This window comes from Oculina patagonica, chromosome 3, assembly GCF_052425735.1.
Source record: "Oculina patagonica isolate OP01 chromosome 3, crgOcupat, whole genome shotgun sequence".
NCBI classification, from domain to species: domain Eukaryota; kingdom Metazoa; phylum Cnidaria; class Anthozoa; order Scleractinia; family Oculinidae; genus Oculina; species Oculina patagonica.
In genome coordinates, this window is record NC_135760.1 from 15,201,279 (window position 1) to 15,229,212 (window position 27,934).

Here is a 27,934-nt window from a genome sequence, read left to right on the forward strand (position 1 = left end):
ATGCGAGAATTTCTAGTAGCATTAAATGCCAGTTTTACTAGCATAATCGAGAAAGGCCTAACGTCAACACAACTAATAGGATGGGTAGTTTTCTACTGGAGTAAGATACATTACAGAGTTTGTGAGTAGGAGACTAATCTAATCTGCGCTAATGCAAAGCCTTGAGATGCCGTTCATAGTTCGATATCGACGTTTTTTATCGTCATCGGGGTTAACCATGTTGGCGTTGTTGGCCTCTTCGATGTCCGAGTCAAGCAAAAAACTAACTTTATTACGTGAAATTACTCTATGGAGCATTTCCTTGGTTTTTGAGATGATTCCTGGAGGGAGGCGTCTATTAGACACGGGGCGTTTATTAGAGAGGGGCGTCTAATACAAACTTAACACCTCAGAGGGGGCGTTTATTAGATAAGAGGCGTTTATTTGAGAGAGGGCGTTTATTAGATCATTTACGGTACGACATGCGGGGCTTGTCATGCAACTAATTCAGGATCTTTGTGAAACGCACGGGAAAGATATTTCAAATGTAAAGAATCGCCCACAGCTCCTATTTTTAATTTAACGGAATTCTGTCAAAACAACATGGAGTCCATAAATATAATAAAGGAAGAAAGTTATCAACGCTACGAGCCACCGCCCCTGGCGCACTCGACAGTATGTCGGTCACGTCCACTCTGTTATAAGTTTCCAAATATGCAATCGAAAAAGCGAATTAAAACTGTCTTGAGGAAAAGCAATTTAAGCGCCCACCGGTTGGGCTTGTGTTTGGCGAGATTTTGTCGGTTTAATTGGCGAGGTATTTGTCATAAAATCGTCCTGCCCCTTACGGGGAGCGGGGGGCACTCCAGTCAAATTTAGCCGAAGGGTGTGTGCGTTGCCCTTTTTAACAAACAAATGTCACAATTTGAAAATTTTAAGAGCCGCTCAAATTCAAATTTTAAGAGCCGTTATATTATTATTACTCCTACTCTGGCCCTGTAGAAGACTTGTACTGCTAGTCGAAATATTTTCCATTAAAATGCTCGGTTCTGAACGGCTAAAATACAAAATTATCAATTATTACATGCAGGGTACGAGTGATAAGGCTGTTTTCTTTGTAATTTTAATTTAAAATTTTGTTAGGATAATAATGACATTAGCAAAGACAGCTCACTATCGACAATCTACAAGAAGCAGAACCTAACATGATCAATCCACGATCCTCATTTTTCACTGCAGCACTGGAACGCATTTGTTGCTTTAAGTGTCAATCGTTGTAGCCGAGTTGAATGCACTACAACAACGACAACTTTACACTTCCGCTGTGTCTAGAACACTATAATGTTAATTAAGGCGGCGGAACACAGTTTTGCAAAGTTTGGAGTACTTATCTTTTATTTTGCTTTCACGTCCAAACCGTTGAAGCTGACGAGCTCAAAACTGGCAGGTTACAAGGTAAGCTACTGTATTTGTAATTTTTAAAAGATAATGTTACTCAAGTTCCCAAAAAAAGGTGACAAAAGTGTCCTCTGTCACAAAAGCTCCCTAACTTTGTTAGAAAAGTTCCCTAGAAAGTTACCAAATTGCCTTTTTTTAGTTAAAAAAGTGCCCTTTCCTCTGGTTCGCTACCACCTGAAAAATAGATTATGCTTTTAAATATTATACAAGTAACGCAATTTTTTTGGCCGGCAATGGGACAAAAATCGTCGACAAGGTGTGCTCAGTCCTGGTAAAAAATAATCCAGCGAGGTTGTTTCCAATTACAAAACACGTCAAATTTAAACGCTAACGCCGGTTTCCATTTTATCGCTTGTATAAATGGCGCTTTCTGGTGAAGCGTCCATACACATGCGTTTGGCTTTTTTACATCCTTTAGGCTTGTCGAATTGTATCGTCTTCGATTGCCACCTTCCCCGGCTTAAGGCTATTATAATGATAAGGAAGTACATTGGGAAGATTATTTGCAGTCAATCTGCGTTGAACTTCATCCGTCAAAAGCCAGGGTAGATTATGACGTGCGTCGAGGTGCGACTATCCCTCTGTACTGCTGTCTATACAGGGTGTGTCTGACTCTTTTTACGTCGTTCTCTTCTTTGAAATTCTCCATCAGGAAAATTCGTCGTTATATGTTCAGTTGTAAAACTGCAACCGAATCTGATAATGAGATTCTGGGTCTTTTGCTAGCGCGTCTTGGCCTTCTTGCAGTGTCCCAACTTGTGTTTGTTGTACAGATCACTGATGAACTCAAAGCGCTGAAGTCGGTTTGCAAACCTTCTGTCGGGATCCTGAAATTATTGAAGGAAAGAAGATCAATTCATTCCGAAGATTAACGAAGTTTGCCAAAGATTTTAGAGGAACATCTGAAGACGTTTCGACTTTTGACACTTTCTACTCATTCTGCAAACATGACGTCATCGATATCTTCAGGATTTTTCTCAGTGACACAAATCCTTATAATTCAACAAATCTTTGCCTTAAAATGTCATTTTTAAAAAATCTTAAAATCTTACCTTCAAAGGGAAATTAGTATAAAATGTGGAGAAATTTTCTTGATAATTTTTTTAAACATTTCGAGCAACTTGTGGAAAGCCCTATCACATGTATGGTCACAAGTGTTAAAAAAAAATATTTACACACACTTTGCCCCTCACACATGAGTGCGTTTTCAGTAACATTTTCCAACATTAAAAGGGGAAACGGGGGTACTGGCACGTATTTAACAGTTGTTACGATCATAATTCGGGTTTGTACAAGTTTTCCAATAAAATATACTCGTAGTTGTAGCTTTCAATCCTTCGTGCTTACATACTCACCAAAAGTAAGCCGGAATGAAAAGGTTGAATACCACAATATTTATACAATAAATAAAAACACTTGTTTTCATCTCTTATATGGCAACACTCTGATTGGTGGAGTTAGCTGAAGAAGTGGAAAATTGATGTCTTCAATCATACTCACCGTCATATGAGCGAACGAAAGGGTCGACAAGATATGGTAGCGATGCACAATCCAAACATTCGGTAGAACTATGAATTTGTACCTGAGGGAAAAGAAACACATGCACGTTATTGAAGTTAAAAAGATTTCTTCTTATAAGGGACGGACCATTATTTTTTTGGAGGGGGGGGGGGATGAAAAATATTGAAAAAAATTGTTTGCAGGGCCTGGAAAGACAAAATAAATTGTTTGCAAACACGATATGTATAACAAAAAATAGTAAGAATTTCGAAAAAAAATGTTTGCAGAGGTGCATAAACTAAAAAAAAAGTTTGCAGAGGAAAATTTTTCATCTCCCCCCCCCCCCCCCCCCCTCCAAGAAAAAATGGTCCGTCCCTAAAAGTAGCAGAGAGGGAATTTGAAGCTGCCGTTTTTCCATTTAGTTTATTCGGCGTGGAAAAGACGATTGTCTATTTCTAAAGTAAAGTTTCTGGAGACTTTCCACTAACAACTACATTAAGATAAAAAGTAGTATTTAGTACGTGATTTCACATTGTTTGAATTTGTCAACAAACGCACGCAAACAAGAAAATACTAGTGAGTCCATTTACTACATAACTACCTTTTCCTGCCCTAATACAGTGCATTGATTACTGTGTGGCTTAATTTCGACATTGAGACCGAGTTGTAGAGAAGGCAGCCAATCTCCTTCTCAGAGCCTGCGTACCCCTTAACCGAGGGCAAGGGACGCGGGCTCTGCGAAGGATATTGAATGGCAGCGTGAAGATAGTGCATGCACAGAAGAATGATATGGCTGAAATCGAGGCTAAAGCTAACTTGCCCCAACAGTGCGAGTTCTATGACGTGAGAAATCTTGTTCATTCCGTAACCAGTGAACCTTTCGTCGTACAGCGGCAGTTCAGGTGTCAATCTGCAAAACAAACATTTCGAAATCTCGTTATTTCACTTCAACAAAATGAGAAGATGAAAACTTTACCACTATCTCACTGGTCCTAGTCTTCACAGCCAAGAGATCATTCAAATTAGTGCTACTGCAGTTAAGATTCATGTTGCTAACACAACAATTTTTAACATACTCTTTTTAAAACTGTCGTTCGTATACGAAACGCATTACAACTAGCATCCATGTGCTCTGTATTTTTGAAAGAAATTTTTTATAAATGCACTTATGTTTTTAAGACACTTATGGGATTTTATGGTTTCTTTGTAAAAAACTTTGGATTCCCAATATAACAACAACAACACCTTCATTTATACCAAAGCATGATGCAGTCAATAGTAGTAATCAACTTGCTGCATTAAAGTAAAATACCCTTCGCACTAGCGATTAAGACGTTCCAAAAATAACCTTAACCGATCCAAAGAAAAAGTTATAATAGAAATAAGAGATGCATACTTCATGTAATGGACTCCTAGTACTCAGATTTAAATTTCGAAGATATAATAGATTCATTGATTTGATTGTATATTTAATTGATAAAAGGTAGATATAATAGTGTCTGCATTAATCTTTTTAGGCCTAAATGCAAGATTACGACATTCTATTTTTTGGTTAATCCTTACGGCTCTTTTGCTCAAAGCACGAAAATTAAATTGTCGGGAAAAATACTTCTTTAAACTTTCCTTTATTCCTTGCGGTACCATGCAATCACACCTTAGAATCAAGTACGGTTCGTATTTGTCCTGATAACCGCTGACTTCATATGACTCATTGGTGTGGTACCACTTGGTGTAGTTCGTGGAACTGTGCGATAAAGGAGACTCGATTTGTCCTGCAACGAGTCAAGGAGTTACATTGGAAAAAGTTTATTTTGTTCGCCTGTTTTGAAAATCTTTTATTGGAGACTTCGGTAATCTTTTCATTGTTCAGTTCTATAGTCTAAGCTTATAGCTACAAGTATAAACTCCAGGCTCGTTGGTGTGAGCAAAACTATCGATTCAACTGGAGTGGAAGTAAAGCAATCTCTGGGATTTGTTTGACCAATCAGCTTGCATTTATTCCAAGTGCACACAAGCCTTGACTAGTGGGGCGGGAAATTTTTAGACCAATCAGCCTGCGTTTATTCTCAGTGCAGGCCACAAGCCTTGACTAGCGGCGGGAATTTTTTTAACCAATCATGGTGCATTTATTTTCAGTAGGCCACAAGCCTTGTCTAGTGGCGGGAAATTTTCAGACCAATCAAATCCCTCTTTACGTAATTTATACTTCCCCCAGCATGTAAGTTTTAAGTCAGGTTTTCTGCATAGATACAAAGGATACTAAATGGTGCCAATTTATTCTTTCTTTTTACCATCTTAACAAGCTCCTCTTTCGTCTCTGGAAGATCTCTAGAGTTCTGAAAAAATTGCGAGAAATTAGCAAATGATAATAAGATATAGAGCGGTTTTCACTTGAGTGTCGAAAGTAAATTGCGTTTGCTTTGGTTTTGCATTACTACGCTTAGTGATTGGCTAAAAAATCTCGCGTCACTTTCTCAGCCAATCAGGAGTAAAACCAAAACCAATCGTGACTCGCTCGCGCACGTTTTCCCGCGCTTCGTGCCAGCTACATGTATTTGCTTCGAGTTTTGGTTCACTGGATTGTCTGTGTCGTTTGTGATTGGCCAGAGTAATTACTTTGGTTTTGGTTTTACGACACTTAATTGAAAAGTGCTCTTGTTGTATTACACAGTAAATGAATAACGTTGTACAATTAACACTCTACAATGCCGTGATATTTGCCAAAAAAAACAGGTATATTTAACAAGAATGAAAAAAAGGATATATTGTATTTTTGTATCACTAAATTCTAATCAATATGGAGAAATGAGATGCCGAACACGCATCAAATCGTCTAAAAACGGAAAATATTCACATTTTTAAGATTTTGTCCAGTGACAGTCGTTCTATTCAACTCCTCTTCTCCAGCAGAGAAAAGGTGGAGGCGAGAAGTTTCGTGTCGTACTTGCAAGGCCATCAGATTTTCCCCCGTAATTAGTGTTTGTTCTACGATCCAAGAGGGATAACAAGGGCTGCGTAAAAAAAAGAAACTAACCGCATGTCTTGCGCCATCAAATGCAGGCACGACAAAGGCAATCTTATCATCTGTGCTGTTTCTTGTTTCATTGTAAACGAGAATTTGATTTCTGAAAGTGAACGCGGAAAAGAGCAAGTAGATTATTGTGTAAGAACGTAAGAATTCATTTCATTCATTTCCAAGACAGTAACTCAGAACATGTTTTAGTCCGCCTCTGGTACAAGTTCAGTAGTTTTTAGAACCTTACCTTGCCAGAATTGCTAGATCTGGCGAAGGGACGAAATCCACATCAATCATAAATACATATTGTGTTTTGACATTCCTGAAAGATAAAAAAGGAAAGAGAGGAACAAGTAGAATCAAATGTCTTATAAAATATGCCACACCGTTTGATCGTGGATATCTCAAGATGTAGTACTGTTTGCAGTATTCTTTTCCACAAAGCCGGCTGCAAACGTAATTGTTCTATCACTGTGTAGTTTTTCATGATCATTGTTTCGGGTTTTTAAGGGATAATTTCCTTTCATAGCATGAATTGGAGAAGAAATTTCAAATTTGGTTCATGTTGAATAATTTATATATTTTCATATGTAGATGCGCTACTCCGTGGTTTAAGCAAAAATGTACACGAATAGACAAGCAAATAAATCTTGTTCTCCTTGTCAAAAGCGTGTATTTTAAACAAAGGTAACCCTTGTCTCTTAACTTACTTTATTGCAATGTTTCTGAGCCGATTGATTGGATATTGTGCGCCAATCTGTGGAGAGGAACAAAGTTAAAAAAAAAAACAGATAGAGACTAAAAAAGAGGAAAGGAAGACGATTCGATCCCAGTCCATGGTGCTGCGTGGTTTATTGTTTTAACCATGTTATTTGGGCCTTCAGGTTTTAATCACTGATTTCCACTGTTAAAAATTTGGTAAGTTAAATATTTTTATTAAGTTGGTGAAGAAATAAGTCTGCAATTCGTTATGCGTACATGTATCTACAGCCATAGATAGAGCGATTTTTGATTGAGTGTCGTAAAACCGAAACCAAAGCTATCACTCTGGCCAATGACAAAGGACGCAGACAATCCGGTGATCCAATCAAAACTCGAAGCACGATGATGTACATGTCATGAACCGGCGTAGACTGCGGGAAAACGCGTGCGAGCAAATTACGATTGGCTTAGGTTTTACTTTTGATTGGTCGAGAAAGTGGCTCGAGTTTTCAAACCCATCACTATTAAAGCGTGGAGAATAAAATCAAAGCAAACGCGAATTAATTCCGACACTCCAGTGAAAATTGTTCTTTACAAAATTGAAAATCATTTGTGCAAAACTAGAAATGTGACTTAAAAGAGAATTAAACTGGGCTTCAATTTATGGTTTCAATAAACGGGGTACTTTAGGAGTTAAAATTTTACAGGGGGTCAGTACTAGTGTCATTTACCTCGTTTCCATATATGACCACTACAGAGACAGTGGAAAACTTGCTGAATATACTGTGTCGGTAACCGCATTTTTACCTCTTTCCTGAAAAGGAACTCGTTTGAAATATAGTAAAAACGTAAACAGAAACAACCATGGGAAAAATACGTGCATCTAAGGGAACATTGCTTAAGTATTTTCTGCCAGTGAACCTGGGAAAGACACTTGCTTACTTAACCTCGGCAACAAATTCCAATAACAGATTTTTTTTGTTTAAACTGTATCTGGTCGCCTTTGAAATAATCGTTTATTTTGTCATTTAATGTTAGCGGTTTCATTCTGTTAGGAATGCTCCAGTCCAGTTCTCAGTGCGTAATTAATTAACTATCATATTTAAGCACCGATGAAACATATTTTGGTGAATCGTCTTTGCTTATAATGGGAGGAAATTTCAATTTACACGTGAATTTAAAACTAACAAAAAACGTTTCTCGCCTAAGTAAAACGTTTTCTAGATTGATATCGTACGACTTCACGGGATTGAAAACAGTGAGGAAGGGAAACAAATATTCTGCACAAGAGGCAGCGCCATGTGCTCTAAGATCATTTTTCTTACTTTTTGGATTTAATATTGTTAGCATCTTCCAAGAGAACGTAAATTACTACAGACAACGGACCTGCAGAAGGAATACAAAGGGAAAAGTTGATCAGTATTAAAAAGTTATTAATTTAACATTTGATTTCTCCTCAACCAGTTCATTAGTGCAAAGTCATGGAATATGCGCAGCTGGCACTGTGCAGACCTTTTACAAGAATTTGTCTGCAGAGACGAGAGATCGAGATTTGAAAGACTTCATCTACCGATATCTTTTAAAGTAGTTCTAGGTATTTTACAAGGAAACGCTTGATTGATTTGTAATATGAAATTGCCTTATTCAGTCTTTTTTTCGTGAAAATTGTAGTCTTTTTACGATAACGTTAACAACCATGTTAAAGTAAAAAGCAAGCTATATTGATCGAATTGAGGACTTTTTACCTTCATTTCTATGAGCTTGTAGTTTTCAAAAACATCAAACCTTACCATTCCAAAATCTCAAATTCCTCTTCAGTATGTTTATCCTGTTAAACGTTAACTGAGTCACCAATGTGATTGCATCTGAATCCTGATAAAAAAAGAGGAAGATATAAAAAGTCTTCTTTTTTTTGTTGAAATTTCATCCGACTTAAAAAATATTATAGGTGTTTTAGTGTCTAAGGTCGTTAGTACTGAATTCTTTAATTCTTCTACATTATTGACAGCACGTTTAACCGCGGGCTTCATGTCAGTTACTGGACTAAATTGGAAAATGTAAATTAATCCAGAGCCTGCAAACTAGTCCCGAGGTCTCTCCGTTCAAAAAGCCGAACGCGTTTCTTCTGAGTGTACTTACCGTTGGTGACGAAGCTGAATAGAGTATTTCAGTGAGGAAATCTCCAGACTTTTGACGCGGTCTTCTGCTTGGCGCTTGGCATGGCTCTAAAAGTTGTGTTGGCTCGATACTCTGGTTTTTCATCAGTTTGGAGTCTTTGTTTGTAAAAACAAATTACGATTAAAAATAGATCGTCACGGGGGGTTTATTTTAAGCTCTATCTAAAAAAAAGTGCGATGCTACTGCCTCGTTCACAGGCGTCCTTCATTAGTTGGAACGCGGAACGCGTGGTGTTGTGGGCCTAGGGGATTATTTTTTATTTATTTGTTGTCTCACCATGAAGCCATATCGTCTTTCGCGCTCCCTGTTTCCCGCCTTTTACCGACGAAATGTAGCGGTGCCTAAGTACGAGGGCAGTTGCTGATTGGCGAAAATACAACTTTGGTTTTGGTATCTTAAGCAAGGAAAAGTCTAATACTTTATATGGTTTCACTCACCATAAATGGGTTTTACAGCAAGGTCAGTAAAGGTGACGTATCCCTCGTAACCAAAGCAACCGAGCATAACGGTTACACTGGTGATTTGTTCGCCTTCAGGTGAAATCTGCAAACGCCAGAATTCTTTTGTTAGCTTTTCCCTTTCTATTTTTATTTCTAACTGCCAGAAGAACAAGTAGTATATTCGTTCAGAATCGGAACTAACCCGCGATTTGAAAGGGATTTTGCTATGCAATATGTCTTATTCTGGCGAAGACAAGCTCGTATGATATCTTTCGGAGCTCGAGTGTTTGGGCAATTTCTGATTGGATAATAATAATCAGAAAACGTTTCGGATGCGTTTCCGACGATTTGCCGAAAATGGACACAAGTTCCAAAAAATCCTTATGCAACTGAGGCAGCAATCACAATTCTACGCAGTTATGTTCTTACTTACAAATTCCGCCTTCTTGCTCATTACTTTTCCAGACTCTGGTGAAAAATCCAGCCTGAAAATTCAAGATGTCGAAATAGAATTACAACATATATAGATGCAATTAGCCTGCGTAGCACGCGGTGTCTGACATTTGCAGAATGCAGAATGCAGATCAACAGGATATATTGTGTTACCTTTACCATTATTGAAAGCTAACCGTAAACGACCGTAAACAGGCTAACCGAAGTGCTTTTTAGGCTAACCGAAGTACAATAGGGGTAACCGGAGTGAATGGTAGGCCATCAAAATGTTTGTAGTGCTAACCCGAGTGAAAAGTTCACTCCGGTTAGCCTACTACGAACTTCGGTTAGCAATATTTTACAGTCCGGTTAGCCTGTTTACGATTAGCTTTCAATAATGGTAAAGGTAACACAATATATTCTGTTAGTCTGCATTCTGCATTCTGCATTCTGCGTTCTGCGTTCTGCAGTTCTGCATTCTGAATTCTGCATTCTGCATTCTGCATTCTGCAAATGTCAGACATTCGCATATGCTCGCGTTCGAAAAGGGGAAGGGGGAGGGGGTAGGAGGATTGAGAGAATTCAAGAATTGAAATCCCCCCTCGCTAAATAAATAGAATCTTGCTGTTTCTAAAAACCAACTCACTTCAGCAGTTTTCTTTTTCCACTTGAGAGCACCACAAATAGACGAGCGCCATAAAACGGTTCGTAACTCTGTAAAAATCCGGCAAACGATAATATTATTAACTCTGTGACAACTGTATCATATGTAAGTCAATCTTATAGTGAAAAATTTAATTACTAAAAGGTCATTGGAAAATTGTAAGATTAGCAACGTTTATTTGTAAGAAATTAAGAAAGAAAAAAAAGGGAAAAAACAGATTACTCATCGGACCCTTAGCAAGCTGACTGTAGGCCGCTGCATTTTCCAGGAAGCAGAACTGACATAGAACTTGATTCCTTTTATCGGGATACTCCTATTTAGCTGCAAATAACAAAGAGGGGTCAGTTAAGTGCATCCTTACAGGGAAATACTTAGCAAGAAATCTGGGCATGTATCTTAAAAATGTGTTGAAGAGAACATAAAAAAGGCATGGATGTAACCAGATGAAATATGCCGAACATAGCGTTCAATGGGTAGCTCGTGAAATACATTTAACATAAAAGCAATCGAAGCCGATATGTTGAAGAAAGTCAAGAATGAGATACGGGGATAGGAACATGATTTCCATGTGAGACTATTACGCCGCACTTTAAGACTCCCGAGTTTATAAATTCAAGAGCACAAACTCACAGAAATGTGCTGGTATGTCTCCACTATCCTGTGCACAGTACAAGCCACGCTGAAAACCTTCAAAAGAAAATTGACGCACTTTGTTATATTTCACTTTACTGAATAATTTTATCTCTGTCATAACGATTTGATGGGCGGTCGGCTCATGGGTAACATCAGAATGGGTTTCTGGTAGCATGCATTGGGCCCTATTAGAAACCGCAGAACCGAACAAAAAATCATCCAAAACCGCAAAACCGCCGTAAATTTCGACAAGAACCGAAAACCGCACACAAAAAGTTCAAATTTCAAAAACCCTAACCTTACCCTATTGACATCTGAAAAATTTTTCAAAGAAAGGTTTTTCCTATGCATTTTTGACATTTCTGTTCAGTTACAAGCTAAGTCATACTTCTCAAACTTGTATTTTAAACAGGAAAAACCGAAAACCACATCGAATACCAAATAAATCCGAAAAACCGCTTGTATTTTTGCCAAAAACCTAAAACCACTGAAATGCCAAAAGAAGGAAAACCCACAAGCCGCACAAGACTCCAAAACCGAAAAATCGCATTTTTTTGGGGGCGAAAACCGAAAAACCGATCTCGAAAATGGCCAAAACTGCAAAACCGAAAATCCCAACGCCCCCCTCATGTAGTAGTCACTAAGGGATCCGATTGGCTCAAATACCGGTCGTTTTCTGATTGATTTTAAAATTAGAAACGGATGACTCTAGTCGACAACGCCGTAATCTTGGTCGTGACGCCATTACTATTTAATCAATCAGAAAGCAGTATTTTTACCAATAAAATGCAGTGGCCAGGAAATTTTAGGGTCAAGTTCCTGCTTTGTATAAATGCTATTATCAGTTATCGTTTTGTTTGATTGAAGGAAGATGATTAACTTGCCTTTCTGACATGTGGTTTTGATCTCCGTCTCATTTCAGTCACTTCCCATTTCACGTGTGACATCCACCAACCGCGGAGGGACAGCGAACCGCTTTCCATAACGTGCGGGCTCAGCAAGTTGGGAGTTTCGTGTTTTCTAACTTGTGGTTTCCTCTTTTGCTTTGAGAGTAACGGTCTCAGTGGGAAGGCCTTGTTCTTCAAGATCGCTACAACAGCAAGAAGATAAATGCATTTGGCTAAGTTTGGACTTGGACTTTTTGTCCTTACCAGTTTCTGCCGTTTATAAGTGTTAAAGTTACGTTAACTGAGGTTTCTTGAGTGTTGTATGAAAATATGGTTTGAAAAAGAAAACAATTCTTTATGATTATCACTCAATGCTCACTTAAGTGCTTAAACGCTTTACTAAAAGACTCTTGAGACACCTTATTTGAAAGTCTAAAATTGCGCCCCAATTAGTAATTTACGTTATTGTTTCTAAAGTGTTTATATTTCAGATTCCTTTGGCTTTTTATTTATTAACTATAAAAAGGAAAGTTGTCTATTGGGAGAGAAGTATCAATGGATACCGGTAGGATACGGTAGTCTCCGTTTTCAGCGGGGATAAAAACATGGGTCTGCAATACGTGCAGAGAGAAATGTCCCAGTGGGAACTGGGAAGACAGCGGGAATAGCGGAAAGCAGTGTGAAGTCAGAGTTGATGCTGATGTGAGAGAAAAGTTAAAATTAACTGAAATTTGATAGTTCACGCATCCCATAATACCTTGTACCCTCCTCTATATTAGTTTTTCTCGTGCACGACTAGAGGCGAGGCGGAACGATTTATGTAACGAACTTTACACCGCCTTGAATTTTTAGGGCTGACCTGTCCACGGAGGCCAGCATTTCCTCTTGAAGTAAAGGATGAAGTAAGTTGACAAAGTAGAGTACGATCATTGTGATCATTGTCCAGCGCCATCTTAGCAGTCCTCGTGTGAGTCCAAAATATCTTGCTGTAAGGGCGAGACAGTGAAAAGGCATTCTATTCTTGATCTGATTGTATGAATTGGCGCTCCATCTGCAATGAAACTAAATCAAGGTAAAAATTTGATACACTAGAACATGTTGATTTTTAAGTGACGTCTCATAGAGAGGGGGGACGAGATCAAAATAAGAGACGTGTGGATGCACCATGCAAGGTCATACTGCCGCAAAAACGGTCAAATGACCAATCTCGACGTGATCTTCATAATGGTGGAGTAGTGTCAGATCGATTGGAAGTTGAAACCGCCCTAGTTCCGCGCAACCCGGAACGGCCAAGATGTGGCCAAATCAACGAAAATCGGGGATAGATTATTCTATCCAAATCTTACAATCAGACTTTGAGGATCTCAAACAAGGTTATCCTTAACCGAGAAATTAGAATATTGCTCTCTATTTTAAAACCGCAACATCTCATTGGAGGGTACGGCGTCAAAACATATGAAATTTAAACTTTCAGCCGAACTACAAAATGATATATCAGATTATTCAGCCTTGCAGCCTCCAGCCCCCCCCCCCCGCCCACCCCTACTCCGCTTTCCCAACCCCCACCCCCATATATTTCTTTACTAAATTGCGAGCTTAGAGTTGGTTTTAGGATAAACTTCCGTTAAGGGTTGAAGGCATTTCTAACCACTTTCTATTACTTCTTCGTCATTAACTAATGTACGAGGCCAGTAATTATTGTTTCGTTGATCAGCGAGGTTACAAAAACCTCTGGTTTATACAGACAAAACAAGACCGACACATAACGGGCAGCCTGACAGGTACTATTTGTTCAAATTTTCTTATTCAATCGACTTTTCACAACCAAGAAGTGCAGCTGAATAAAATTAAATTGGGCAACAGAAGAGCACTCTGTCTTTTTAGAGAAGAAGAAAATAATTAATAAGAGGATGGTAGCCTAATGTTCCGGTGCCATATTTACCGCGGACTGTCCATTTATTTCATACCTGTCGCCAATACAAGCTAACAGCGCGCCTTCTGGGGTGGCCGTCACAGGTTCTCGTAATCAATTTAGGTTGGAATATAGAAGCATTTTCTCACAGCACTTAAAGAGATGTCGGTTCCTCAATACGTACTGAGTTGTATAGTGCCCGAAGATCAATAATAATAGCATTGCATTAGAAGGGTATCTGTTTGAATCTCTATCAAACCTCGCTTACCTTTAGTCACATGCTCTGTCTTACAGCTTTGCGTTAATCCAAAACAAGGCCAACTTGTAAAATATTTCGAGCAGCGGGCAGTTAGGAAGGGAAATCATTAAAAAAAAAACAATGATTGGGCAGAGTTCTTGTACCAGCAGACCAAAGCTCGAGCACATGGACTGGTTTTTTAACGGGTTTGTTTCTATTTGTCAACTGGTGGAAAAATAGGCGTTCTTAACATTCGTTCGCTTTCAAAAACGTCTGCTGGTTTGTAAGCTTCGACTTGTTTCGACGCATGCTTGCACTTGGGTTGAAGGAAGCTGAGTTTGATCGTCTAAACTATCTGTCATCGCCAAAGCACGTGTTCACAGAAACGTAATGGATAACCTTTCGCTGATCGCTTCACAGTGCTGGCTTCCAGTTCACCAGCTGATCGTAGCAACGGCCCAAACAGCGTTATTGACTTTTTGCTGTCTTTTGCTGTGTTCAGAATAATACGTTTTACGTAAAGTTTAGCTGTCCGGCGGAGATTTTGGTGCTTGGAAACTTGATGTATCGAAAACTTTTTGTGTTATCGTGTTTTTTTGGTTATTTTAAAACGCGCAAAAAATCGTCGCCTCTAAGAAAGCCAGTTAGCTGCAATTTTCTTTGTCTCAGCCAATCACACTGCGGAACAGCAATGAGGTAACGTGACGCAACAAAAGGTTTGAAATCTGGCCGGCAGACATGTTACCTTTAAGGGTTCAGTTAACTCTGAAAAGGTACCAGTGAGCTTATTGTAATGTTTCAAGTTGTTTAGCGATAAGAAGCCGAGGAACGTATTATTAGAGGACTTAATCATTTCCTGGGCGCACAAAAATGATAGGTGACCTAAATAGGGAAATTGTAGTCTGTTAATAACAGAATCTTTGAAAACAAAAGTGCTAAAATCGTCAAGCAGGCGGCCGGTAGCTGGGTCAGTAAACTGTTAAACGCCTCACAAAGTGTTATTACATCAGAGGCTAGAAACAATTCGCTAATAAACGATGCATTTTTTCCTTTCCACAAAACTGTATACTTTTCTATCGTCCAGCACTGGCAGATAACAGCATCCACAATCTTGGCAAAATAAAACTACTGAATTCGCTATTGGAACGCAAGTCTCAACGGACTATTCTATAAGAAGCTGCAAGAAATGACCCCCCTACATTCCCCCGGTATTACTTCAAATTTTACGCTCAGTAAGTTTACACGTGCAAGTAGAAATATTCGTCATGCTTGAGTTAGCATCTGCGAGACACTAGCGGCCTTTAGATTTGACTATGAGTACGAGAACGAGTACGAGTAGAACTTTGGAATTTCGAGACAACTGTATCCCCTGGCCTGAACTATAACTCTTCCCTGTTGCTGACTAACACATAAATAAACGTTAGGGATATGATTGGTGTGATAAGTGATTACATGAGGCACACGAATTTGGTTTGAAAACTCGTACTCGTACTCAATCTCGTAGTCCATTCTAAAGGTCGCTACTGAACCACCTGTCAGTCAATATCCCCTCGCCAGCCTTGTCTTTGAAATGTTTCTTTGCAGAAAGATCATATACGGTATTTGTAAATATCTGGACTGGATCTACACGAATCGCAAGTGAACAGGAGTTCATGACTGTAGGAGAGGTCTCTCATGTAGAACCTGAGAAAGACTGAATTTTACGCCCCTATTTGCATTTTCCCCGTTTTCCATGTACCTTTACGAGGCAAAATGAAGGCCAAAGAAGACAAGCTTGAGCTCGGCTCCAACAAAGCCTTCATCGTCACCACTCGAGTACGTTTTAGTCGTAAATTTTAAGTGCCGGAGAGGTTTGCAAATGACATGATGGCACCTATGAAGGCAAACTTTCAGTTTCTCATACTGTGTATCTGACGCGGTTGGTACGGGGGGTGGGGGGGGGGGGGGGAACACCGTTTCTGAATAAGTTGTGGTCCCAACTACGCTGAATGCTAAGCAAGATTAGCAGTTCATATGTGCTAAACGTGCAAAGCGCTAAACCGAAAGACACGCCCAAAATCAAGACCCTCCAACTCGCGCTCTGGATAATTCCAGCTGCTATTGTAAAGACAAGACAACCACAGTGGCATTTTGAAATTTTATTCAATCACCTCGTCTGAAAAGAAACTAAGTCGGATGTCATGACCTTAAAAGGGTAACAGAAAAAGCATTAAGTACAGTTGTAGGAAGTAGACTTTGTAAATCTCAAATCCTTGACGTAAACACTAATTACGAATTGAATAGTTTTTTCCTTAAACAACACAAGAAATGCTAACAGAAATGTTAAATGTTTACGAGGAATGAATCCTAGTTATTAAATGTTCTTCAGTTTACTCTTTTTGCTCTATATAGTATTTCTTCAAATATTCCTCTGAGTTTACTTGGTACTCTATACATTATAAGTTCTTGTTGTTTTTTAAACAAAACAAGTATTAACCACGTTCTTTTTTAGATTCTTTCTCCCTTACTGGAGACGACACATTAATAACTTAACACCAAATTGTACACCAAACTTTTAGTATAAAAGATATTTTCACAAAATCGTAACAAAACTCTTTATATAAACCCGTCTATTTTTTTCTTTTTCTTTTGTTTTTGGTTTTTGTCCATCTCTGACAACTGGGCTCATGGAAGATTGTGTGACTCGTGTACGAGTCAATTTAGTCTTGCATAATTTGAGTCACACAATCGTCCAAGAAGACTGGAAACAGAAGACGAAAAACACTTAATATTATTCTACAAATCAAATAACTTTGCGTGACTGTCACGTTAGGTGCTGTTGTTCCTAGAGTGACCGCCTACTGCGATAAGGCAGCGTTTCATCTCAGTCAGCTCCTTGACATCTGGATTACTTCGGCCATAATGGCGTGATAAGAGACTGGTGGCTTTGTCGATTGTAGAGAGCGCTTTCTTGACTTGTCTGTCATTGAATAAGAGCTGCGAGAGCTTGTGGAGTTCGTGTGCATACTCCACGCTTGATGAACCAAAAACTTTCTCCACTGCTTCACAGCTATGAGAACAGTAATGAGAGGCTTTCTTGAAGTCGCCATTCATAGCATAGCACCTGTGGGAATAACAGAGGGATGGGAGTTTAAGGGCTGCTTTATCTCGTAAAACAAGATATGCTCGTTCTTGAATCTAGAAAGAGGAGAATTGTGTGCTAAATTCGGCTACAAATGAGACGTATGTCCCATACAGTAGAACCCCTACAAACAGTGGACCACTAAAGTCTAGTGGCCGTATTTAACAGGATGTCAAGGGACGTACCATTCTTTTCTTGGAGGGGGGGGGGGAGGGTACGAAAAATGTTTCCTCTGCAAACTTTTTTTAGCAAATGCACCTCTGCAATCACTTTTTCCGAAATGCAAACTATTTTTTGTTATACATATCGTGTTTGCAAACAATTTATTTTGTCTCTCTAGGCACTGCAAACAATTGTTTTCAATATTTTTCATATCCCCCTTCCCCCCAAAAAATGGTCTGTCCCTCAAAGCCAAAAGCAACTGTAGTGACCATTAAAAGAAGTAATCATAAGACATTGTTATAATATTATGGTTGGACGCCTACATTTTTTTGTATTCTACTTCCTATATGAAAGCCTAATCACACATTAACGCACTTTCACAATGCTGGTAAAATTACCTTGCAATGGCATCATGTGTTTCCGCCAAGTCCTTGTTATATGCATGAAGCAGAATTTTCCGCCGTCGCAGACATTCGTGGAACACGTCCAGAGCCTCCTTAACTCCAACTCTTTCTAACAGCCGGATGCCCTTCACAAACAGGAGCTCTGCCTCGCGTGCCAGTCTACACTCATCAAGCATGTTCTTCTCCAGGCTACAATCACGGTTCTGGCACGTTCCTATGACTCCGCCGCTAACGGAGGACAGTTTCATGGCATGTTTGCACTGAGGACAGGCAAAGGCAGAGAAGCATAGCCTTTTGTTTTCCATTTCTTCGTCACTAGAGAGAGAAAGCAGTGTGAAATCAGCCTCAATGTGTCTAACCCTTTAATTCCTTATTGTACAACATCTAACTTACATTACAATATCAATAAACTTTTAAGCAGACTTGTGAGGTGACAAAGAAAAGCATAACTAGGGGATATCAGGGTTGAGCCTCCACCTATAGGCCATTATAGGGACCACCCCTCTACCCCAGGGTATCAGCCACTACCCAGGTAGAAGCTCAAGGAATAGTAGCTAAAGAAACGAGTGAATGAGGTTAATGTAGGAAAGCTGGTTACCTCTTGCATGCAGTGCACTGACAAGTGAAGAAGTACTGTTTGTACAGAAGCTTTTGACGATCTTCACGACCCATGCGACTAACATGAGGACCTGTAAATGGAGTAGAGACAACAGTGAATAACAGCTTATGAGTTCATTTAGATTTCAAACATTACAAGGTTTGCATTCTCCCTTGTTGTTTTGAAATTACCGTTATTGATATTAACTTTCTCCTTAAAATATTAGCAGACAAATGATGAGAAAAAATACAATTGGGATATTCTGTATGGCAGTCAGTAAGAAGACTCAATATTACAAACTGCTCCTAATATTAGTGTTTTGTTATTAATTTTATTTACAATTAAAAATATTTTCTACACAATTTACATTGTATTAGCTTGACTTACCATAGCAGTGAGATATCTCTGAACCTTTGGCAATGTTATGTGTTGCTCTCACCACAAGATGGCCATCAACAAAGCTAAAATTAAAAAAAGGCAATACTTTAACCACCAGTTACAAGCTCGTATGACTTGAAGTAGTTTGTACAATGAGTAGCCAAATGGGGGGGGGGGGGGGGAAATTATTCAAAAGGGACTTCATGTTATTAGCATTTGAATAAGAAAACCCTGCATTTACCAGTACTCACTTCACAAAATTATTTGAAAATGGCCAATGTAACAAGTATACAAAGATCAGTTTAAGTTGCATAATATTAATCCAAATCAAACTGGTTTCTGGCTGCACACGCTTGGCCAATGATAACAATAATGCCAAGAGTACATTGTAGAAGTGTTCCAAACCCACTACACTGAAGTTCAGCACACACCAAGGCAAACATACTACTCTTACACTAAATCTTCTAAGCCTTCAAGCCATGCACTCACCTAACAATGACATCAGGATCACAGGCATGATTCAACAAAGAAGCCGTTGGATAAACTGCAGTTGCTATCCTCTTCTGTTCTCTTGATACAACATGTTCCTTGGATAGGATGATGTGGCGTCTTCAGATTTGCCTTGTCGTTACTAGTAGACACAATAGCAGTGATGGCATGGACATTGCAAGCCATTTGTTGAGAGTGGTGAAAGAGTAGGCATCCTATCACATCCTCTGATAAGGAACTTATGCAAGTCTCATTAGGAAAAAGGCTTTGACAAATTTGAATGTTCTGGTATTGTTCAAGTTGTTGATGCTGCAGTTCATGTGGCTGACACAGCCTGTTCTTTGTGCAATTCTCGCAAGTCACGAGTCTTTGATTTAAATCCTCTTCTCTAACCATCACACCTTCAAGGAACTCTGCTAGTAATGCACAATTCTGAAAGAAAAAGAATTACATAGATTTGGTTATGCATAGCTTACATTTACGCTACACAGTGCTGCAGACAATTTCATACTTTCAAGTAAAGTCAACTTTATTTTACACAATTAAATATGGACATACCAGTGCATGGGACATCAAGGTCTTCACTGGCTGTAGTTCTGTGTTGGTCACCAGAGAAAACACTGAACCATAATCACCTGTGAATGAAAAGACACATTGTGTGAAATACATGAATGGCCAAGTAGTGTGACTTAACTTGAACCAACTAAAAACTAAAAATATATACTAGTTATGCAACGCTTTCGAGTGGTATACTATGGAATATCCCACGAGTCACTTGTATTTTCTCGGTATACACACGAGCCTTTAGGCGAGTGTGTATACCAAGAAAATAGAAGTGACAAGTGGGATATTCCATAGTATACCACGAGAAAGTGTTGTGTAACTATTTTATACCATGCCATAGAAAATACGCGTCACTAAATTTCGTCGAGAATACAATCGCAGCGCACGATGGGAAGGTTGGGTTGAATACCGTCGAATATACAACGGCTTTCCTGTATTCTGATTGGCTGTATTTTCTATGGCATGGTATAAATATATATATATATATATATTATATATCAAAGAGTAAATGAAAATAATCATAACAGTGACTTACCTAGGTACTCTCCCTCTGGACCACAACCAGACACTCTGCTAAGGTTGGTACTTTCAATCTTTTTACTCTGAAGATGACGTCTTTAAAAATTCTGAAAAGAATAACAAAATTAGCCATAAGAACAAAACATTGCTGTATGTTGATTCTTGTTTCTGACCTCAAAGAGAAAGCCTAACAATTAGGATTAACCCTTTGATAAAAATTAAATCTCTCCTTAGAGAAATTAGTTGTCAAGCATGCCGAGGTATGGAGAATATCATTACTATGCCAACCCTGGTAAAAGCCTTTAGTAAAGAACTTCACTTACCAAGGATATTATCAGTTCCAGTTACCAGAAGAATTCTTAGCGACAATTGGAAAGAGGTATCCATCTGCAAACCATAACACAAAAGTTGGTAAACAAAATGTTACTGATTGACACTATTAGATGATGATGTCACAAACAAAAGACTTGATACCTACCATTTTTAAAAGTGGACCAAGGCTACATTCTACTTTGTGGTATTGCGACCAGGCTCTGTCACGACATGACTGAGAACAATACTGGACTTCACAGCAGTGATGACATCTGTGAAAAAATTCGAAATATATTTTAGAATTTTTTGGAAAGGTGGAGGATTTGTACACACCATAAAAAGTGTCAGATCTAAAATACACCCACAACAAACCACCCAGATCTTGGAGCAAAAGTGGCCAGCTCATGAAAAACTTGCCTAACTCAAATCATGATTGGTTTTGATGCTGATTTTGACAAAATAAATTCTTTGACTTGATTGGTCATAGCACATTACAATTTCTTTTTCAACCCAATTTGTCAGTCCACTATAATCACTGCCAGCATAATGGAAGTTCTCTTATATTATTCATATGCTATGCCTACTTACGGAAAAGGTGCCACCAAAGTTTGGAAACAACAGTCACAATGAGAGAGAGTGTTTTCTGGCAACAGCACTGCGGCATAGGGTGGCTCAGAGATAAGGGTGTCACCAGCACGAATGTCATCTGAAGCCTGCAGGGGGTCAACAAGAAAAGAACTTAGAATAATGCAACATGCATAAAAATTAGGTAGATAATAGACAACTTATACAATGTAGATACATTGTACAGAAAACGTCTCAAACTCAGAATGTTAGATAATAAAGTTTTACAATTGAATTTTGTTTAGCACTCCATAAAAGAATCTTAGCATGATTAAAGCTTTATTTATCAAAAATGTGAGGGTCAACTAACAACATCTGTGGTGAAATGAACAAGGTTATCACTTCCGATAGAGGCTACTGAACTGAACTGAGACTTGATTTACCCTTGGTATTAGGAAGCATGTTAGGCCTCTAAGCACTTTAATAAAAAATATTGTTGATCACTACTTTTTGAATGTGAAGAGCCAACATTTTTGATGATATTTAATTGTATTTTAAAAAGTAATATGCATCACTTTCTTGTCAAGACCAACCTTTAGAAATCGACCTTGGCTAGGAGTGCAGTTGATTTCAACTAATCTAGATCCATTGGCTATTTTGCTGTGTGGTTCTCCTGTGACTGTGGGTATGTTGTTTGAAGCATCACCACCTTGATAACAACAACAAAATCACACTCAATACATAACTTGCATGATTCCATCCTTAGGCAAAACCAATATCACTGTAAGGGTGCAATGAGATGTTCAAGTATCAATATTTACCATGATTTAAGTGTTGACTGGATGTTGATAACTTTCGCTGGCAAGCCTTTTGAAGACTGGCAAGTTTCCCACTAAGTGCTTGGGGACACTGCAGTGACACTGCCTCATGGATATCATTGAGACACGACTAGACAGAAAAAGACATTGAAAGGATTACAACACCACCAAAAAGTAATAAAACATAGCCAGTCAGGCAATGCTACAAACGATGCTGAAAGTTCTCAGAAATTAAAGAAGACTTCCAAGATCACTGAATTTTAATTACTGGTACTAATATTTCTAGTTATTGTATTTATGTTTCACTGGTTAATCGCTACCAAAAGCAACTAACTCAGTTACTGGCCATGGTGTTCATGATTGATACCTTGTATTCTTGTGCCTGGAACAGGATCTCTGCTCTTCTGGTATACAGAGCAGCTAGACTGAGCTGGCCGTCACACCTACTGGAGTTGTCAGCACTGTCTGACTCTATGTCGCAAATGTCGCCTTGCTGGCTGGAAAGTGGCTTTTGGTTTTCAGAGCTGGACAAGAGTGCTTGCTGGATAGCCTGGAAAATTTAATAATTAAACTTTATTATTGGCAGGGTGTCAATTTATATCTAACAAGAAATTAACCTTGAAATTGCAACACTTTGAAAATGAGTTTGAAACATGTGCTTACAAAGATCAGTTGCAACAACTTATTACATACTTTCTTAAACCTTATGATGACAGTCAACTCTCTCTATAACAGACATAGCCGGGACCGGCTCCAACTGTCTGTTTTAGAGAGGTGTTTATCTTATAGGATAGGGAGTTTAGTTTTCAGTAAAATGACGAAAAAACGGCAGGTATGGGACCAACACCACGTGTCCATCAAAGAGGTGTCTGTCTTATAGAGGTGTCTGTTAAGAGAGAGTTGACTGTACTACTATGCCTCAAAGTAACAGACATAAGATTATTGATATAAGTACCAGTGAGAAGCAGATCACAGCTTTTTTGAAATCCCTTCGTCTCAAATGCTCTTCTCCCACAGACACGTATTCCTGGCCATTTCCCGCAGACTTTGCTTTTTGTTGAATCCTGGTATTTAGCAGTTTTTGAATTTGTTCAGCAATTTCTTGGGCTACGGCATTATTTCTGAAATATCAAGGGGAAAACAACAAAAAATATTAAATTTTTTTATTAAACAAGTTTGATTAAGTACTCAGAATAAGCCACAATGCAATTATAAGTTTGCAGCATTTAATGCACTACTGTACACAAATATCTCAGCAGGATGTGTTTTGCAAATACAGCCATTTACTGTACATGTACTACTTGGGACAATCTGGTTATAAAACAACAGAAATAAAGTGCTCAGGTGGTACATGTACATAAGAAATATAATTTCAACATCAACTGGAATGTTCAGAGGAGGCACATGTTTGCAAAGTAGATCCTACAAACAGCATCGTTTTGCTCTTCAACAAGATGATCATAGGCCAGTTCCGTGACAATTTTATTTTAGAATTAGGAAATAAAATAGAAAAACATATTGAAGCTGAAGGATGAAAAGTTAATCACAAATTTCTTTTGTCTTGGCTCAGGTCATGACAGAAAATTTTAATCTTGTGACCTGAAAAGCTTAAGCTCACAAAAGCTACCCTCAATAGTAAAGATCTAATTTGAATATGGGAAAAACAAATTAGACAAAAGGAACCATAAATAATTACTTAAAAACCAAACAATATGCCTAAGCTTTTGTATAAGTTTTTTTAAAAACAAGGTTGACAGTTTTGTTTTAATTTTTAGCCTAAAAAACCAGCTTGGAACAGGCGATATCCTGTGCGAGCCAGAAATAACAAAGAGGACCCGTGGAGAGATTAGCATCCATAAAATTAATTTCACACTTTCTGTCTCTTGTTAGACAACAGTTGAATACTTCAGGGAATCAGGTATTTACAGCATTAAAGGCAAAAACACAACTACATGGCATTTGTTCACCAGCTATCGCAAACGCAAGGCACAAGACTTGAGAAAAAGTTACAGAAACTAACAAAATAGAAAACAGTTTATAAGTCCTTGGTTTGGTCCTTAAAAGTGTTTTTGCAGCAGATATGATTTGTTGTTGTGTTTGATTGGATCATAATTATGTTTTTATTACGCTATTTTTTCTTTAAAAATAAGGATTTAGGCATATTTTTTCAGCGAGGACTTGCTAAAGAATAAATCTTAAGTTTTTTGATAAGGGAAAAATAGACTAGTGAAGAATCAGACATGCAGTCCTGCAAATATGGGAAATACATTTTCTGTATTGAGTGAAATGAAAATATCCTCTCTATGCCCTCAGATCTATATGATAAGAACAAATTACCAGCAAACTTAGACGATATGTGCCTTGTCCTTTCAATATAGGTACCATGCCCATTTCATATCTACATATAAGCTATTAACTGCTATTTCGCAAGTCTGTCGCAAATTGTTCACTATCTCAGCTGCAAGATCTAAGCTAAATGAATAAATAACAAAGCTTTTTAGCTACTCAAAATCCCGATCGTAAGTGGTTTTTAGCACTGAAAAGTTTTAAAAACATAATAAATAAACATGGGAATGATAGACAAGCTCTTTATTTTAATAGGTGTTTGTCAAAGGCAAGCGTGCATTCGTGCAATGTGGCACGTGCAAAATGCTGAAACTGATCAGGGTCTGACAGCGACCTAAAAATAGAATTTAAACTGCACCTGAAAAATATGTAAAATAAATTCGGACCGAAACGATTAGTTATCTGCAAGGTTTTCCATCCAAATAAAGGTGCGAACTATCACAGCTCACTATAAACAAAAAAGCTCAAAACTTGAAAACATCGGCCGCGTTCATACATATTTTATTGCGGAGCAGTGTACAGTAGCTTACAGTAATATTTTTTTCTTGATACAGCAAGACCAGGGCAGGAAACGGGCCGTACGGTAGCAAAAGGAAATCTCTGAATAAGCCAAATGTTTAGAATATTCTTACTTTCTACCTAAAAAGTTATTTAAGTTCAAGATTGCGGCCTAAAAAAAAATCAGCCCAGTTGAACAAACACGACTTTCGATGCTGCGGTTATTGTGTCGAGGTAAACCGTTCGCCAAATTTAATTGAAATTTCTTTGAAATATGAATGCTCCAGGCCGCTAAAATAACGAAAATAAATAATAGCTGATCTAAACATCGAAGGATTTCGACGAGAAAACGATTATTTTGCACACGTAGCGAGCCTTTGTGACTCAATTTCTGTCAGATGTCTTAGATGCATCTTGCAAATTCGCTTGGATACAGTAGATCGAGTGTGTTTGCTGTTACAAGTTTTTCTTATTTTAAACACAATTCAGGGTTTAGAAAACAAGGTTCAGATAGGTTAATGTAAATCCTCACATTTGCGTTACAAAACCTTGTTAAATACATACAGAATTACGCTTAACAACACAAAGAAAGGTCCTTACCGCAAAATGTACTTGCAAAACTTATAACGCTCTCCGTCGGTTTTCAGCTTGCCAAACTCTTTCATGTACGGTCCTCGGAGCTGTTCCACCACAAAATTCTCCCACTCATCCTTCAAGTGAAGTGCCATTGATCTTTTCTCACGCTTGAAAGTGCCTTATCGTCCCTTTGGAATAGAAAAGTACAAAATAAACGCTGCTTCTTCTTGAAGCGAACGGAAGAGCTAGATGATGAAACTGCCGCAGTAATTTCACTTGCAAAACCACTTGTCAAAGGCGCGTTAGTAAACAAATTCTGATTGGTCGAATGAGATAGGGAGATTTGTATCCACCAATGACAGTGGGGCTTAGATTTTGACTAGTTCCCAAACTCCTGAAGGCAGGTTACTAGAGGTCAGGCAACTTTATCACACCACCAATTTCCTTATTTTGCATTTTGACAGCTCGTTTTCTTCGGTTGAATGGTCTGTTTGTACAGGTCGCTTCATGACAGCTATATGTCTTGAAAATTAGATAAAAGGCTAATTTTGTTGTCACCTACATTTGCCGTATATTTTCCATATCTCGCTAGCTCGCGTGATAGAATGAAGAGTCATTGAAGAGCGAATACTAACTTCGCGTTTGCCACGCGCGGGAACGCGCGGTAAGATGAAAAAATATCCGCCCCCGACACACCCCCAGTCACCCCCTCAAAACTGACCAATAGCAGGGCAGAGCTTGACAAGAGGCAGCGAGACAAACAAAATTTGAATGGCTGTGGTGTCGAACTTTTATAATCAGGCGAATATTGTTAAAGGATTATTGGCTTTTTACTTTCAACGATAATATCCAAAATAAAAAAAATAAAATCTGCTTCTTACAAATTCAAGAGTCGAAGAAAATACTCAATCTTCGTCGTTCAAATTTCCAAAGTGTATCCAACCAAGGTAGCGAACTGAGGGGCAGGCAAGCGGAAAACAAAACAAACACAGTGATAATCAGAATTTTCCATTTTGAAAGTCGCTTATATTTTTTGATGAAACCTCTGTTTGAATAGGGAGCTTTGTTCTGATCACAACAATAAATTCTGTGTTTTTACCAAAGCTCAAAGAGTTTTCTTTTCATTTTCCTTGTGCTGTGTACATTAGAACATTCGAACCGCTGTAGTAATATAGTAAATTAAGACCACACATACAGGGTTAAATAAAAGGAAAAATAAAAATAATTATCTAACTGAATGAGGCCCCTACTGAGCGAAATCATTCTTATCAGGATACTGGTCGAAACATCCTGCGGAGTATTTCAAAGATCTTGAAGATTCGTGAACAGAAATTCGTTCCAGCTATCCAGTTTCGATCTATTTATCTTCCACTACGTCATCCAACAGCGAGGAAATGAGAAAACAAGCTTAGCTACAAACTTAAAGTTGATAAAGAAGCCTTAGAAGAAAATGTTCAAGTTCCAAAATACAGTTGCGTAGGAAGTTTGATGTTGGAGTTTCTACCCGGCTCGCTGGTAGCCTGCTGGTTCACTGCAGTAAGGGTTTGCAATACCGGTTTCCTTACGAAACAATTTTGTCATGGAACTGATTTCTTAACTGGCAAAGCATGCAGTAAAAGCAAACTTTTGCCTAGTCACTACAGCATTAACATCCTAATGTAAAAAATTCTTAACACAATTGTTTTAACTACGACTCTTTCGCTATTTACCTTCTCCTTGGTCTTTTGTGAAACTTTCGGCCAAAAATATTCGTATCAAAGCGAAAATTTCTTATTTTCAAGATTTGTGTAATAAATATTTCATTTCTGTGACTCAAGACCACTGGCGATATTGCATTTCTTGTTATAGTATCTATTTGAATAATGGCAAACTTGTGACTTACTCGATCCCGTTGCACGCGAATGACAAATTCTCCACAAACAGATTTACGAATGCTTCACCAGAGGAAAGAAAATTGTTGCGCAAAAATATCCAGTTGCTCAGCGATGTTGCGTGTGTAAACTCGGCAATAAATGAGTTATCGCAATGTCTGTGTGCTTTTATACCTCTTATATAAATCCCATATCATGTTTCATTGGCCATCTGGGACGTTTTACGTCAAAAACTCATTGGGGCAAGACGCATGGAAATCTTAATTGCTGTGATTTTAATTCGCGCAAGAGGGTATTTGTTGTTCCTAAACTTCGATTTGATTTTCATACGGTAGTGCGTTTGCTGTGGTCATCTTGGATTTGCGTTATCCTATATATAAATTGTATAGAAACATGAGTGCAAAAGGAAATGCCATGAAAATAAGAATTCTGGTAAAAGCCGGTATTTTATTAGATCATATCCGGATCTGGGTGCTTGGAATCCAAAAAGAAATACGTTTAGCCAGCGGTTTTCACGCTAAAAATTCGGTGTCTGTTATTTGTCGGAAGCGCTCGCAAGGAATGATGATAGATGTGATTGACAGCTCATTCATCAATTTCATTTGGGTACCGCAAAATTTTCTATTTTTTTTTTTTTCAGCACCAATACATGTAAAAGAAAGAATTCAAAATCCA

General features: G+C 38.4%; 1 protein-coding gene and 1 pseudogene across 2 annotated transcripts; both read right to left on the bottom strand.

Annotated features, from left to right (window-relative positions):
• Positions 1-1,346: 1,346 nt before the first annotated feature.
• Positions 1,347-14,620, bottom strand: LOC144646884 (xylosyl- and glucuronyltransferase LARGE2s-like; annotated as a pseudogene). The gene is made up of 20 exons (XR_013569490.1): positions 14,070-14,620; positions 12,749-12,951; positions 11,887-12,092; positions 11,000-11,056; positions 10,601-10,690; positions 10,352-10,419; positions 9,707-9,758; positions 9,271-9,376; positions 8,795-8,928; positions 8,446-8,527; positions 7,981-8,041; positions 7,387-7,469; positions 6,664-6,710; positions 6,201-6,275; positions 5,972-6,062; positions 5,198-5,273; positions 4,592-4,709; positions 3,758-3,847; positions 2,938-3,019; positions 1,347-2,264 (listed from the first exon to the last, which is right to left on the bottom strand). The product of XR_013569490.1 is annotated as a xylosyl- and glucuronyltransferase LARGE2s-like (transcript).
• Positions 14,621-16,162: 1,542 nt separating this feature from the next.
• LOC144646880 (protein-lysine N-methyltransferase SMYD4-like) lies at positions 16,163-27,383 on the bottom strand. The gene is given in 18 exon segments (XM_078506584.1): positions 16,163-17,142; positions 17,721-18,041; positions 18,325-18,415; positions 18,712-18,785; positions 19,192-19,295; positions 19,297-19,623; positions 19,750-19,826; positions 20,291-20,357; positions 20,359-20,381; positions 20,598-20,661; positions 20,753-20,858; positions 21,175-21,299; positions 21,744-21,859; positions 21,972-22,098; positions 22,336-22,518; positions 22,924-23,089; positions 25,413-25,576; positions 27,271-27,383. Coding segments are annotated over 17 exon segments (2,394 nt in total). The 5' UTR covers positions 25,541-25,576; positions 27,271-27,383; the 3' UTR covers positions 16,163-16,847.
• Between the last annotated feature and the right edge of the window lie 551 nt (positions 27,384-27,934).